The sequence below is a fragment of the Osmia bicornis genome, chromosome 13 (genome assembly GCF_907164935.1).
Source record: "Osmia bicornis bicornis chromosome 13, iOsmBic2.1, whole genome shotgun sequence".
In the NCBI taxonomy this organism is placed as follows: Eukaryota; Metazoa; Arthropoda; class Insecta; order Hymenoptera; family Megachilidae; genus Osmia; species Osmia bicornis.
The window spans coordinates 3,288,841-3,302,704 of record NC_060228.1 but is presented as its reverse complement, the minus strand read 5'-3'; the positions used below and the strand labels follow the sequence as shown (position 1 = coordinate 3,302,704).

Here is a 13,864-nt window from a genome sequence, read left to right as displayed (position 1 = left end):
AAACAGGGGAGGAATCTGCATCGTTGAGGATTGAACTTAAGTCCCTTCACAAGTTTTCGTTCTCGCCTCGAGAGAAAACTTTCTCCTCGTTGAATCCGTATGGAGGGAAAAAAAAGGAAAAAGAGACGACCAGATTCCCTTCAAACTCGTTTGAAAGTACGACATTCACTTTGCATTTCATTCCGGAAATTGTTATCAATCTAAAGAGGACGCTGTGCCTTATGCTTCTGAAAATTTTCACGAATTTGCCGGAACTTCTTTCGCGGAAATATTCGATTTGCTGGAGAAACGACCTTCTAATTTTGAATCGAGCGATTGTCACAAGTTTTCTCATAAAAAGGTAGAATTTAAAAAAATGTGATTATATTTTAGGGATAAAAGAAACTTTTTAAAAACAGCTGGCATAGGGATGCTATTTAAATTTTACAGTGTAATTCATCCAGTTTCTTTAAAGATCGTTAAATTAGTTTATTTTTTCATGCATTTCTCTGGTATTTCTACTTTATATCTTTCCCTGATCTCGTAGCACCGCACAGTACTTGGCTTAGCAACACGATAAGCAGGTAGGATTTTAAATTCACGAGAAATGCAAGATACCGTTCATTCTTCGAGCCTCCAATGTTTTATTCAAATTTCATCTCGCCTTTTATCGCCAATAAAACAGTTCCTTTTAACAGTAAACCAAATCCTCTTGCTCCTGATTCATAACTGAGATTTACAACAATACTTGTGCATTCTGCAATAAAAGTGCATATCATAAAAAGAAAATATCAAACTTTGCAAAAATAATTTCACAAAATTCTCAAAGTTATTTGAATAATAAAAATTACTTTTCACTTGGAATTACAAGGAAATTTGTAAAATGATAATTACTAGATTCATGTATCCGTCGTTAACTGATAAACAAATAAATCCGTCGTTAGAGTACAGTGAGAATTTTCAAGCGAGCAAATATATCCGTCGAGGGTGGTCGAAGGAAATCGAATAAGAGAAAACGAGAGGTCCTTTCTCACCTTGGCAGGGGTGAAATTATTTGCGGTTCATCGGGACACGGTGACGTAGTCAGGGTGGTGTTTTACAAATCCGGCTCGTTACTTACCACAAGCTGTTCGTCGTCATGCATTATTCATCCCCGTGGCCCGTTTCCGCGCCTCGTATATTTTATTTCGATCGTCCCACCGAGCTCTCTCGCCCCTCCTCGTTTCAATCAGCCCCAAGTCGATGGCTCGGTTTCTAATCCGACAGAATGCGCCTCGATTCCTATCCCGGAGTCACATTTTACCCGGCTCAGAGGAACCGGAGGGTGGACACGCGTCATTGATTTCGTAACAAGATAGAGGACGACCACCCTTCTGACTGCCGTTTGTCCAACCCCTTTGAGGATAAAGGGGATAAATTTTCTTGGAGGTAGCCGGAGCACACGGTAACAATAGGATCCCCGACGTGGTTCTGACATGATGTATTCGATCGAATTTGTACGAAACTAATCGTTTTTCGTTACTGCTTTTTATTAAGAATTCAACCTAATGGACATTATTTGTTAGCTGTTTTTTTTTTTTTTCTAAAGAGAATTGGTTCGGATAGTATTTGTTGATGCCTCCAGAGGTAAACCTTTCTCTGACAGAACAAATGGAATTTCAAGTTGCTGGCTCGTTCAATCCTTTCGAGGATAAGGGGGTAATTTTTCTTGGAAGAATTGGATCTTCTCTAACAATGAAATCGACGTGCATTTGACGTCGCGGTGCTATCGATAAAACTTGTACAAACCGATCGTTTATCGTCCGATGGAATCGAACGTCGCTATTATTGAAATATTTTTTTAGACCTTTCCATTCATAATAGTATTAATTTTCAAACAGAAATTTTACAACTTTTTCCATTCTCCACTCTAAAGTTTCATTCGTACAATTCATTTTCCTAAATTAATTATTCTCTTTATTTAATTTTACCGGAGAACGTGAAATAAAAGACTGTAATCACGAACACAAATCTCCATAAAATTACAAGCTTCATTACCGCGAAATTTCACCAGAGAAGTGACAATCGCGTGGAAATTCGTTGAATGCGAGCCCAGCTTTCATTAAACGTGTAAATTTACAGAGTCGGGACGTTTCGTATTATCTCGGCTTCACTTTCGTGTAACCTCCTGTAACATCGTTGGGATTAGAATGAAACGGACGCGTAGCTGAGACGGTCGAATTGATTTTTCGTCTGTATATTTCGTCAGGAAATCTAGTTGCACGTGTCGGTTACAGAGAAGAATTACCTCGGGGTCATTCAGACATTCCGTTTCGGTGGTGGCCTCATTAGCGGCAGTGTTTAAAATGCTGTTTGCCGGTTAATCGCGACACGTGTCCCGGCATTTTTCCGCTCGTATCCGTGTCGGTACGAAATCCCAGCACGTGTCACCCGTACAAACAACCGTTTCGTGTACAAGCTCGTTAATGGTGATCGATAATTCGCGGGAGTTTGCATGCAGCTGGTGCGGTGATCGCGTTAAAAACACGGTTAATCGAAGGCTGGTTGCGGCTGAGACCGTAAACGACTATCACGAAGGGCAGAAATTTGTGCTGTGGTGATGCGGGAAAACGGGGAAAGAAAAATGAGCGAGGACAGTGGAGGAAATTTATATGCGTGTTTGTCGAGTGTCGAAGCGTCGAGGGTGAAAAGGTAAAATTTAAGAAAGGTGGACGAAAGATTGAATCGAGGCTCGAACGGTGGGGTGATGAGGGAACTTCCGTGTACGTAATTACGGTGGATTATCGTGAAAGTGTACGCAAAGGGGGCACTTGGCCCGGGGGGCGTGCCACCCTTCAGGGGAACCCCCCTCGGGGTGCTAGAAACAGACCGGACGATGCAAGATACATCTATATTTCGTACATGCTGCTGGCGGAGCTTCATCTCTTCGAACAGGTAAACCTGTAGCTGATAATTCGTTTCATTTATCAGGGTAATTATGGGGAATAAAAATAATTAGACAATCAAGTAACGTTTAAGATCAATTAGAATCTAATCTAATTTCTATAATTTCTCTTTTTTCCGTATAATGTGTAACCAAGCTCTTGAAAATTTCAAATTTCCTTCTTTCTGATCTGCAAAAATTATTTATTCAGTCGTTTCGGTGTTAAGAATAGCTTGAGAAATCTTTAATGCAAATGCGGGTAGAATAGAAAATTACAGAAGGAAGAAGTGCTCCTTGACGCCAATGTAAATGCAACAGCAATTTTTCAGAAGCTTCAAGACTGTTCTTGACAAAGTGTTAAGAACCTCTCCGTTCCAAGTGAATCCCTTTTGGCACGTATTTTCCATAGATCACGTAAATTCGCTGGCTTTGTTCCCGCAGGAGGGAATCCAGCGGATGGCGGCGACGAGTAGAATCGTCGCGAAATCTTCGTATACCGAAGGGTAATCGGTAATTAGAAATTCTCGATGGTATGCGCGTCGTCTACGAACGCGTAAGTGTCAGACATTGATTAAGCTTGACATCGTCGATTAAACGCGTCAAGCGGAACAAGCGAGCTCTTCTGAAAGACGGAACCCTTTGAATTATGTTGATCCTTTCTAAAGAGAAGAGATCCTTTCTTAAAATTGCTATTATTTCAAATGAAATTCATCTCAGAAATGAACGACCGAATTGAATTAAAGAAGATACAATAATTCTTGACACTCGTGCCATTTCTTTATATTTATAGGAAGATTTTTAATTAATTTTTAACTTAATTTCCATAGCTATTCGTATATTAACTTAAAGTTTGAAATATTTGTAAAATTTTCACTCGGGTATCTGGAAAATTACGCGTACGTGACCTGGAATTCATTTAGCAGGGTGGTTTTCGAGTTAAAGAATAATTAAAAACTTTGTTCTGATGAAAATTATTTTAATTGAATAAATATTATGAATTCAATAGAATTACAGATAACGTTATACATATTTATATATTATTGTTATTTTCTTGCTTACAAACACGTTTTATATATTTTTTCTTACCATCAACCCTTAAACGTTCGAAACCAATATAAATTTGAATTTCTAATTAAGAATGCTATTGTTGTATTCGCAAAAGTTTCCCAAGTGTGATATTAATCCATAAATAATTTAATTAATTAACGAAGTTATGTATTCGTTTCATTTGGGAATAACGGAACTCGTTACGTGTACGCGATGATAAATGAGGGAATATAATTCGCGAGACGCTGGTAACCGGATTTTCCTTTGGCAATTGCGTATACCATGTGTACGGAATATTATTAGGAGCTGGAACGCTGGGTAATAAAGCGGTCTACGCCTAGAAGACGTAATATTACGTCCTTACCGAGCAGAGAGGCACGAAAACGTGCATTATGCCTCCGGGCAAAGCTGAACTTCGATTTGAATCGGAACACTGCACGAACGCCCGCGGAATTGATTTAATTGACCCTGTTTGCGAGAAACCGTCGGGAATAATCGAATGTGTTATGAATCGACGATACCGAACCGATAATTTGGAATAAAAATAACAGTAAAATTGAAACGATCAAATCGTCTGATTTAATCGATACGGACTCTAATATTTTAATTTAAAACCATTCGCTTTATCAATTAATCACACGCAAGTAATTATTTCGTTTGAATTCTAAAGAACACACGCGAATTCTGCGTTACTATGGGAACAAAAGTCTCACGTGATGGGGTGGTAGTCTAGGGGGTGACAGTTCTAACTCCGCAGTTTGCGAAGGACCATCGTGTGCGTAATTTCTTTAAATATCAATCGTAGCAGAATACATATTGCGTATATTCAATTTTGTTATTTTTCTTTAAGAAATACAGTGAAGCAATAATGAGAAACAGAAGTGTAAGTTGATTATAATTTTATTAAAAATTTTCCAGTAGAAACGACGCCAATAAGACTAAACAATTTGAAAATATCTTTATTTTTCGCGAAAACTTATTTTTGTATCATACACCCTGTACGTGCGCCGCGAATAAAATCGTCCGTCGAGATTTAGCAATTCCCAGCAACGATGCTTCCCAATTTTTCTCTAAAATGAAATGAAAAAAGAAAGTGGTGTAAAAGGGAGAAAAAAGGCAACGAGTAGCCGATTCAGGACGCAGCATCGATAACGTGCAATTTGCCTAATTGCGCCACGGTCACCGCGATAAGAAGCACGAGCATCGGGGACTAGATAAAAACGCTTCACTTTTTGCTCTTTTTACATCGAATTTCCTCTGAACGCTTCTTTCCCCGTTACTTTGGCTCACCTGCATCACTTCACGGTTACCCATTATCCGGAAAATTTAATCTGCATTGAAAGCATGCAGTTAAGACCGTGCATCGATCAGTATTCAATAATTTATTGCTTAGATCTGAAAATTTGTTGAAAAGTATTTTTTGATATTTCGATGTTTTTTTTAACTTCCCGGGATATCTACGTTGAAAAAGAGACTGTACAACCTTTCTACAACCGCAGAGATTTGCTTTTTAAATTGACGCGCTATACTGTTCCAATTAAACGCCACCGATTCGGCTTTTCAACGAGAATTCCGACGGAAAGCGTTTTGATGGATGTACTGAAGCTTTTGAGGCAGCTGTTTTGCATCGTTGCACAACACGCGTCACAACATTTGCCCTCTGTATTTACTACGCTTATACAGGTTGATCCACAAAAAGCGAGGATATTTTTAATAAGTTACACTGTGACTTTTGTCTTAAAAGATTTACTTCATAAAATAATACTTAGTAATTTTTAAAACTATCATTCCAATTCAAATTTCTATTAATTAAAAAAGAAAAATCTCTTCTTCCAAGTAACAAATCTTCATGTCCATAGAAATATTATTTCCTTTCATAATTTCATCGAAGTTGTAGTCGTGATTCATCTTTGTGTTACGATCAAGTCTCTATAATCCATCCACAACAACAAGGCGAGCGAACTATTTACATCCTCGCTTTAATCCTCTAATCTCTTAGGTCGCGTGTTGCGACGATCATTGTCGACATAGGCCTCGAACGGTGAGGATGGTCGACACAGTGCAACAAAAATATTTCGTTGTCCCTTAAAATCGTTCTATCGTGTGTATCGAAAATGGAGCAAGTATAAAACGGTCGTAGCCAGTGAGAAAGTGGCAAACGCCATCGGATTAAGGCTGGTGGCCGGTGCAACGAGAAATATGAAGTACACAGGTGAATCTGGTGTATTCAATTCTGGAACGACTTTCAATCCGTGCTTCCGTGAATTATAGAAGTTAACATCCACGTCGCGGCAAGAAAAGCTGTTGAATTATTATCTGTTTCCACGGCAGAGAAACTCTATAGCCGAATTGCAGGTGCAGTGGTTGTTTTGGGGATAAAAACACAAGCTTCTAGCTTCAGATTGAGATAATGCAAGTACTATTTTACAATTGTTTTATGTTATCAAATCTTGCCAACCTTTATGCGTTTGGAAATCGGTTATTGTTTCCTGTAATTAGTAATCAATCATTTTGTGTTCATAATTTTAATGAAGTGATTATATGGTCATTTTTAATAGACTTTGAGTTTTAAATTGATATAATATAGTTATTATTTAATAGAACTTTTATATCATCAATTTAAATAAAATTTTCTGTCCTTTCAAAATCAGTCATTGTTTGTTATAATTAATAAATAACAAATTTATATGAATTATAATAATAAATCGCATAAGAGATAATTTTTAATAGACTTTGAGTTTTAAATTGATATAATATAGTTATTATTTAGTAAAATTTTTATATCATCAATTTACACCAAATTTTCTGTCCTTTCAAAATCAGTCATTGTTTGTTATAATTAGCAATTAACAAATTTATATGAATTATAATAATAAAACGCGTATGTGGTCATTTTCAGTACACTTTAAACTTGAAATTAATAAAACTGATACCCTATTTCATGATACTTTTATGTCATGAAATCTTGTCAGACTTGTGATGTTTCGAAATGGATAGTGTAAAGCTGTCTACCTGTCAGATATGCATTTCCCTGCCACCATAAATGGCTGGGGATTTAAATTCATCATATCCTATGAAACCGGCGTGTATAAACGATTTATTGAGGAGGTGTAATACCAGTTTATGTTGATCCGTGGGAATTGAATTTTCGGTAGTTGAACTAGAGGAAAACCGTGGTGAAATGGGAAACGAGCAAGGTAGCAGCATGCCACACGAAGGCGGCTACGAATATTTCTTAATTCACTTGCATCCTGGTCAATTTATTTTCATTGGACGTCCGACGGCGCACGTCAACACCGGACTCGACGGGCGCCGATGTACACCGGAAGCGTGCATAAATCACTTCTGCCCAAACGTTCGCCGCAATTCACGTCATCGCGATGACAGAATATTGCGAATGTCTTCTCCGCATCTAGCGAATATTTTCAACGCGTTCTTGTTGAGAAAATTCGCTGAAAATATTGCCGGAATTCTTGAAATTCCATCCCTGCCGTATGGCGCCTTGGGACAACAATGTTTCTTCGCGCAATAACGTCGTCCACTGGTAGAGAAATATTTTTAATGTATTTTATCCAAGCATCCGCGTAGAAATTTCAAATGATTTACCGTAACATAATATTGACGGTATATTAATTTGAATATTAAGGTTTGATGAAAATGACCACTTAAATGCAGATTTTGTAATACCGGAACAATATTTACTTATTAATGCTTGAAATTTCGTATTATCCATACACATTCATTTTCATGCATGACCGAAAGTTGGTTTTTACTTCATGAACGACCGTGATGCAATTAGTGTTTTGCTTTTATCGATAATTCAGATACCATTAATTTAATACATCAAACTTTGTAACGTAATTTTAATAATGTTGTGATAATTTTTTTTTTCGAATCTCAAATTAACATAAGTTATTATTTTTGTTGCAGGATCTTCAATCGGAGATCGAAACACACCGGGACGTTTATGCATCCCTGAATGGTACAGGGCGGAAGTTGTTAAGCTCCCTTGCCAGCCAGGATGATGCTGTTATGCTACAACGACGACTGGATGAAATGAACCAGAGATGGCATCACTTGAAAGCGAAGAGTATGGCAATAAGGTAAGTGAAACGTCTATCCTCGTCTCTAAGGGTGTGTATAAACCCTAAGTTTCTAATATCTAATGTTCTAAGTAGGTCAAATACGTTCGGACTTCCGAGATTATCTCACGGCATAAAAATTTAGAAATTCATGAAATTTTAAGTATTCTGCAAACTATTTCGAAATCACAGAAATCCCAACATTTCTTTGTCGTAAGATACTTTCAAGAATCCAATTTATTTCTAAGAAGAATCCTTAAACCGTCCAGACCCGACATTCTCGGGTTCTCGCCCATCTCTACCCTTTTCTCTCCGTTTTTCTTCGGTAACGGTGCATTTCTCTATCCTCTCTGTTTTTTTATTTTTTTTTTCGAAAACCCAATTAGTGATCGCGGTGAGAACGACGACAGGTGGAGCGTTGAAGTTTTTCAGCTCCTGTAAGCGGTAACAGGTGCGCCGTTTCGAGGCAGACATTTCATTTTGCGTGCGCGCCAGCGAAAAGTGGCTGCCGAGAATTCAGAAGAATGAATTACGCGAGATAAGTTGAAACGGCGGGGGCAGGGGTGAGAATAGAGGGATGAAAACGGGATAAAAATTGGAAACGGGATTTCGGAGAAATATAATCTTGGGGAAACGAGGAAAAAATGAGGGAGAGCGCGTTAAAGGGAAAAGAAAGTAGGTGGCTAGAAAATAAGGTGTGGAGATGAAAAGAAAAGAAAAGGGGAAGAAAGGGTGGAACGGGTAGAATCTGATGTTGGAAATGAGAGGAGGAGAGGGATGAAATGTGGTAGGAAAGGAAACAGAAGGAAATAACCGCGAACGACTTTGATTTTGAAATATTACCGAGCTTTAGCGATCGCCTGTAGCTATGGAGATTCATGTGTTGTATCGGCTGTGCGAATTCTCTATTTTCAGTGTTTTTTTTTGATGAATTTTTCTTCATACAGAATAAAATTCTGTAAAATATAAGAGCATCATTTATCGTTAGATTTCAGATGTTTTATTTTCTTATTAGTAGAATGCAAAAGGCAGAGAAATTAGTGATTAAAATCGTGAAATGTTTTAATGCACTTCTGTTATAAAAAAGCTATGAATCGAAAAGTGAGCAAAAGCGAACCTCTCTTCTCAAAGAATACAACTGCGCTTTATTTTCTCTTTTTTTTTCCATTCGAAGCCCGTGAATTTCCGAAAACTTCATTTCAAATTCTATTCCACGCGTTCGGATCGATTTATGAAGCCCTAGCATATTTGAAAAATGCATTAAACTGGTGTCAACTGGAGTGGCGCAAGGGTGGTCGGTCGATTTACAAAAATCAGGGGAAAAATGGGAAAACGTGTCGCTATGTTACAGTGACTTTTAACGCGGATGGAATTCGAAATGAAACGCGTGGCCGATTTTATTCCCTCGGTGTAAAACACAGAATTAAAATGATTTAAGGTAATGTAACAACAAAACGTTAACATCGATGAAACTTTTACATTCTTTTATTTGTAAGTGTAAATTAGGATCAACTCAGTGTTAAATGCCAATAAAAAAATTAAAAAACGCAATTTTGACATTGCAAAAATAATTGACACTCGACTTTAATAAGGAATTACATATATTACAAAATAAAAAATTTACATTTTTATTTTTCTAACATTCAGTTACTAAACTAATTCTGAAAAAATCGAATGTAATTTCTGAAAAGGATACTAAATCAAGGGGTTGAAATTCCATTGTTGAAACCCAACCAGTAAATACTTTAGCTAAAAAAAAATTGGAAAATGGATATTCGTAAATCCATAAAACAACAAAACCAAGAATTATCCTGGGGGACAACATTGTCGTAACAATGGCTTTTGACGCGCGAACAATTCCAAAGATTTCCAAGCTGGGTGGAGGGTCAGGGGGTGTGCACACGCAGTAGGTTAACTATGAAGCTGGAAATTCTCAACGTGCCATTCTCCTTTGATAACATAGCAGTTATGCGTCGTGGTAATACCCTTCCTAAGCAGAAATTGTCGCCACGAAAGAGGGCGAGACGAAATCTTTGAGTACATTATGGTGGTTTACACGATCTTCCTGTAGACATTTCGCGATCAACCCACCTGGGATTTCCCATGAAACTTTGACTGACAAACTAAGGGGTTGCTTTGATATTAGTGCATCGAAAATCTACCCTTAGATCGCGTGGATTCGGTCGTTGAACCATTAATTCCTCTTGCTACCAACGACGTATATATACGTTCCCCGAAGACGAATAATCATTTACAAAGGGCGTATATATACGTTCTCAGAAATTCACTTCTAATTATGAAAATAATTACCTGTTCTCTTGAAATTTATTCACAATTCTTTTTTACTAATTATGAGAATATATTTCATACAAAGTTGCATTGTCTGATGATCTAAATGCACTTTTTAAAAATATAAGCATTAGCCATCTTTTTCAAATTAGCGCGACATGTTTCTATTACCATAGTATTCCAGTTCGTGGAAAAATAACATATTCTTCTGTTTCTTTGTGTATTACCCGTTCTTCTCTCTCTATATCCAGAAAAAGAGAACGGTTCGGTAGTTTGTGAAATACGCTGGTGAAAAATTACCGCGCTGCTTTTTTCCAGCGTTCTGCGTTGAAAAACTCTATTCATCTTTCAATTCCCGAAAGATGGAAAAAGAAGGCTCAGAGTTCCTTGAAATCCGTCGATGAAAAATTACTACGGTGAACTGAAACGCGACGGGGAAACGTTCAGGAAATTCAGAATCCTATGTTCATATATTGTTCTCGCTTAATGCAATCAATTTTCCCTTTCTCCCATTTGTATGTGTCGACTGGTAACGAAATGTTTATTAGCCGAGAGTCGAAGAAAAATTATATTTTGTAACTGATAAGAATATAAATTCAATTTAATGAAAAGAAATTTTCCAAATTTGTTAAGATGACAATGATGATAGATATATTCACGAACTTTCGTCGTTAATTTCACGTACCGTAACACGCGAATGTATTATGAAACACTATGTATACACTTTATATCGCGTGACTTATGTTTTCGAAAGGGAATCCTTTCTCGAGCAAGTTTCGCCGGCGTTTCCAGCGGGCGTGCATAATCGGATTCATCCGGTGCAACTTGAAAGGAAACTTCTCTGTCTGAACAACCGCGCGAATTCTATGTGAAACTACGATGGAAATTTTCGACGGAAGTTTAAGCGGTTCGACGGTGACCGGTCGAAAGTAAATCCCGATGTACCACCAGAGAGATCATACGTTTTCATCGCGAGTTATTTCCATCCCGGTTTCGCGTTTCAATCTCATCCGCGAGCTTTAATAAAGATCCCTCCTCTGTTTGGACAGAGATAACAGGAACTTCTATTTCGTAGAACTGTTGCTTCATCATAATGTTTTCCGAGTTTACAGACATTTGTATTTTATTAGAAAGCTCTTTGAAATTTCCTATTGACATCCTCCGGACCGTGTACTCTGGAGAAATAGATAGACAAGGAGGGCACGAGGTTTTAATAATGTTTCGCAAACCGAAGTAAAAGGGTACCATCTTCCAAGAATTTGTCTCGTAAATAAAACTAGACTGTTCTCTTTAATCCGGAAACTTGAAAGGATTACACAAAGTTCATTCGGAGAAAAGGAAGTTTGCTTGAATTGCAGGATACGATTTTGTTCGGTGAAATAATCATCAGTGTAGTTTCATTGTTTTACTTTCAAATTATAATTGAAGAATTTTCCATTTTAGTGGAAATTCAGATTTTATTCTATGTCTGATAAAAATTTTTGAAATTTACAAAATCACAGAGTATCCGATGCTAACTGTTACAATGTTCGTAAATCCAACGTTTCGTAGGTACAAAAATTGTAGGACAAAAATTACAGTTTTCCACGAACGCGTACTTTTTATTTCCTAAACGAGCACGCTGGTATAAAAGTCTCAGCGTGATCCCGATAACGGGACATCTCTCTCCCGGTGCATTAATTTCAATCCCCGGATTTCAAAGTGTTCGTTGAAAGGGTTGGAATCGTTCTGTGGTTCGCGGAAGGACTCGAAAATTTAAGTAGCACCGATAAAGCGGAGTCAGCAACGGGTTAACCCGGATAGAGCCGAGCAATCAGTCTCCATTAATTAGTCCAAGCGCTGTCTCAAGCTCGTGGAGGTTGATTACCGGAAGAGAGTAGGGGGACACGGAGTAACCGAACGGAAGCGTTCCCTTTTTCTTTTATTCTCGTCATTTCAACTCTTTTTTTGCCCACCACGAGTGCTTCCATCTCTTCAAATGACGGCCATATTTATCAGAGACCATCTTCTTTACTTTTTCGTTGGCCAATTCTGACCATCTTCCAGGCTAGATTGGACCACAAATACTATCGGAAACGCTGATCCCGATAATTCGAGCAGAGATCGTTTTTGGCACCGATTTTCAGGTCGATTCCGTTATTTCATTGGACAGAAGCTCGGTTGGCATGTATTTTAACTGGATGCTACCCTTTTCACTTTTGTTTAACTCCGAGGATTACCTTTTTAATGGGATGTCACGATGGGTTTGATCACCTAATAGAAAATACGTATCGATTTTACCCCTCTCGTTATCTCTTATTAACAGTTTTCTAATTAAGCGAGGATCGTATTGATTTCTGGGGGATGAATTGAGCTGCTCTTCAAAGGGAAGTTAAATGTATCATTTTCAAACGAAAGAGTATAAAATTTAGGAAATAATAATAATATAAAATACAAGATTAGAATAAATTAGGCCTCTCTCCATGGTCCGCCGTCCGAGGGTTAATGATCTAGGAACCGTATTCTTCTTATTTTTTTAACTCTTCGACTTTTTATAGTATGCAAAGGATATAAAAACTTCAGAAATATTTATATGTAAAATGTTGTCTGTCTATTCTGAAGTTACAGAAGTTGTTAACAGTTCGAATTCTTTCTGTAAAAACTTTTAACTAGATCCGATTGCTCTCTGAAACTATCGGAGAATTCTCGAAAATATATTAACTTTCACGTCGAAGTAAAGATTTATCGGTAAACAACGATAGCCTGATTTCCATTTAAAGAATAATTCGGTTTAATTTCCTGGGCATTCAGGCAACAGCTTTCGTTCGCAGATGTCGTAACCTTTTTGCCGGTGCAACAGCTGTCTGCCGCTGTTGTTTGCCGTACGAATTACACAATCCTTTTCCTCTCTTATAGCGAAACTCGCTTGTTTCTAGAGTTTCGAACAAAGTACATTGTTACGAACAAACAAAGAATTGGTTGCTTGCTTTGGTACTTCCTCTCTTTCTCAAGTTGTAAACACCAACTCGTCAGCTAACTATGTTATTTTGTTTCGATCAGTGTCGGTCAGATAATGAATAAATATCAAAGGTAATAAAAGATACAACTTAATCCAATAATAATTTATTTATTCTATTTATTTATACTATATATATTATAATGGCAATTAAATTCACCAGCTTTACATCATTTTTCTATAAATTTTCTATGAAACAATCATTTTCGATCATTTAAATAATTAATCTTTTGTTACATTTAAATTAGCTTCTTCGAAAAATGAAATTAAAATTTATCAAACATTAAATAACGTTTTTCACAGCACTGTATTTTTTTTTAATATGATCTAGGGGTGAAAACATAGAAGCTCTCTATCGTCGTTAAAATATATCGTAGCCGGCTATCAACGGTTCGCTGTCGAATGTATAAAGTTCAACGTCGCGCGAACGGTACAATAAAAATCACAGAAACTTTATTCTTCGCTAGCGTGGACAGAGATTTATAACGAGAGCAGAGGGAACCATGACCGAGATAAAAATCGGCACAACGACTTTCATTGCGACGGATT

General features: G+C 37.4%; 1 protein-coding gene across 6 annotated transcripts in view; it reads left to right on the top strand.

Annotated features, from left to right (window-relative positions):
* LOC114875061 (dystrophin) overlaps nucleotides 1–13,864 on the top strand; it is a 351,419-nt gene that overhangs the window by 263,172 nt on the left and 74,383 nt on the right. For all 6 annotated transcript variants that reach the window (XM_029184958.2, XM_029184959.2, XM_029184956.2 and 3 more), the window contains one exon: nucleotides 7,880–8,052. In XM_029184958.2, the coding sequence (XP_029040791.2) occupies nucleotides 7,880–8,052 (173 nt within the window). The remainder of the gene's footprint in view (nucleotides 1–7,879; nucleotides 8,053–13,864) is intronic.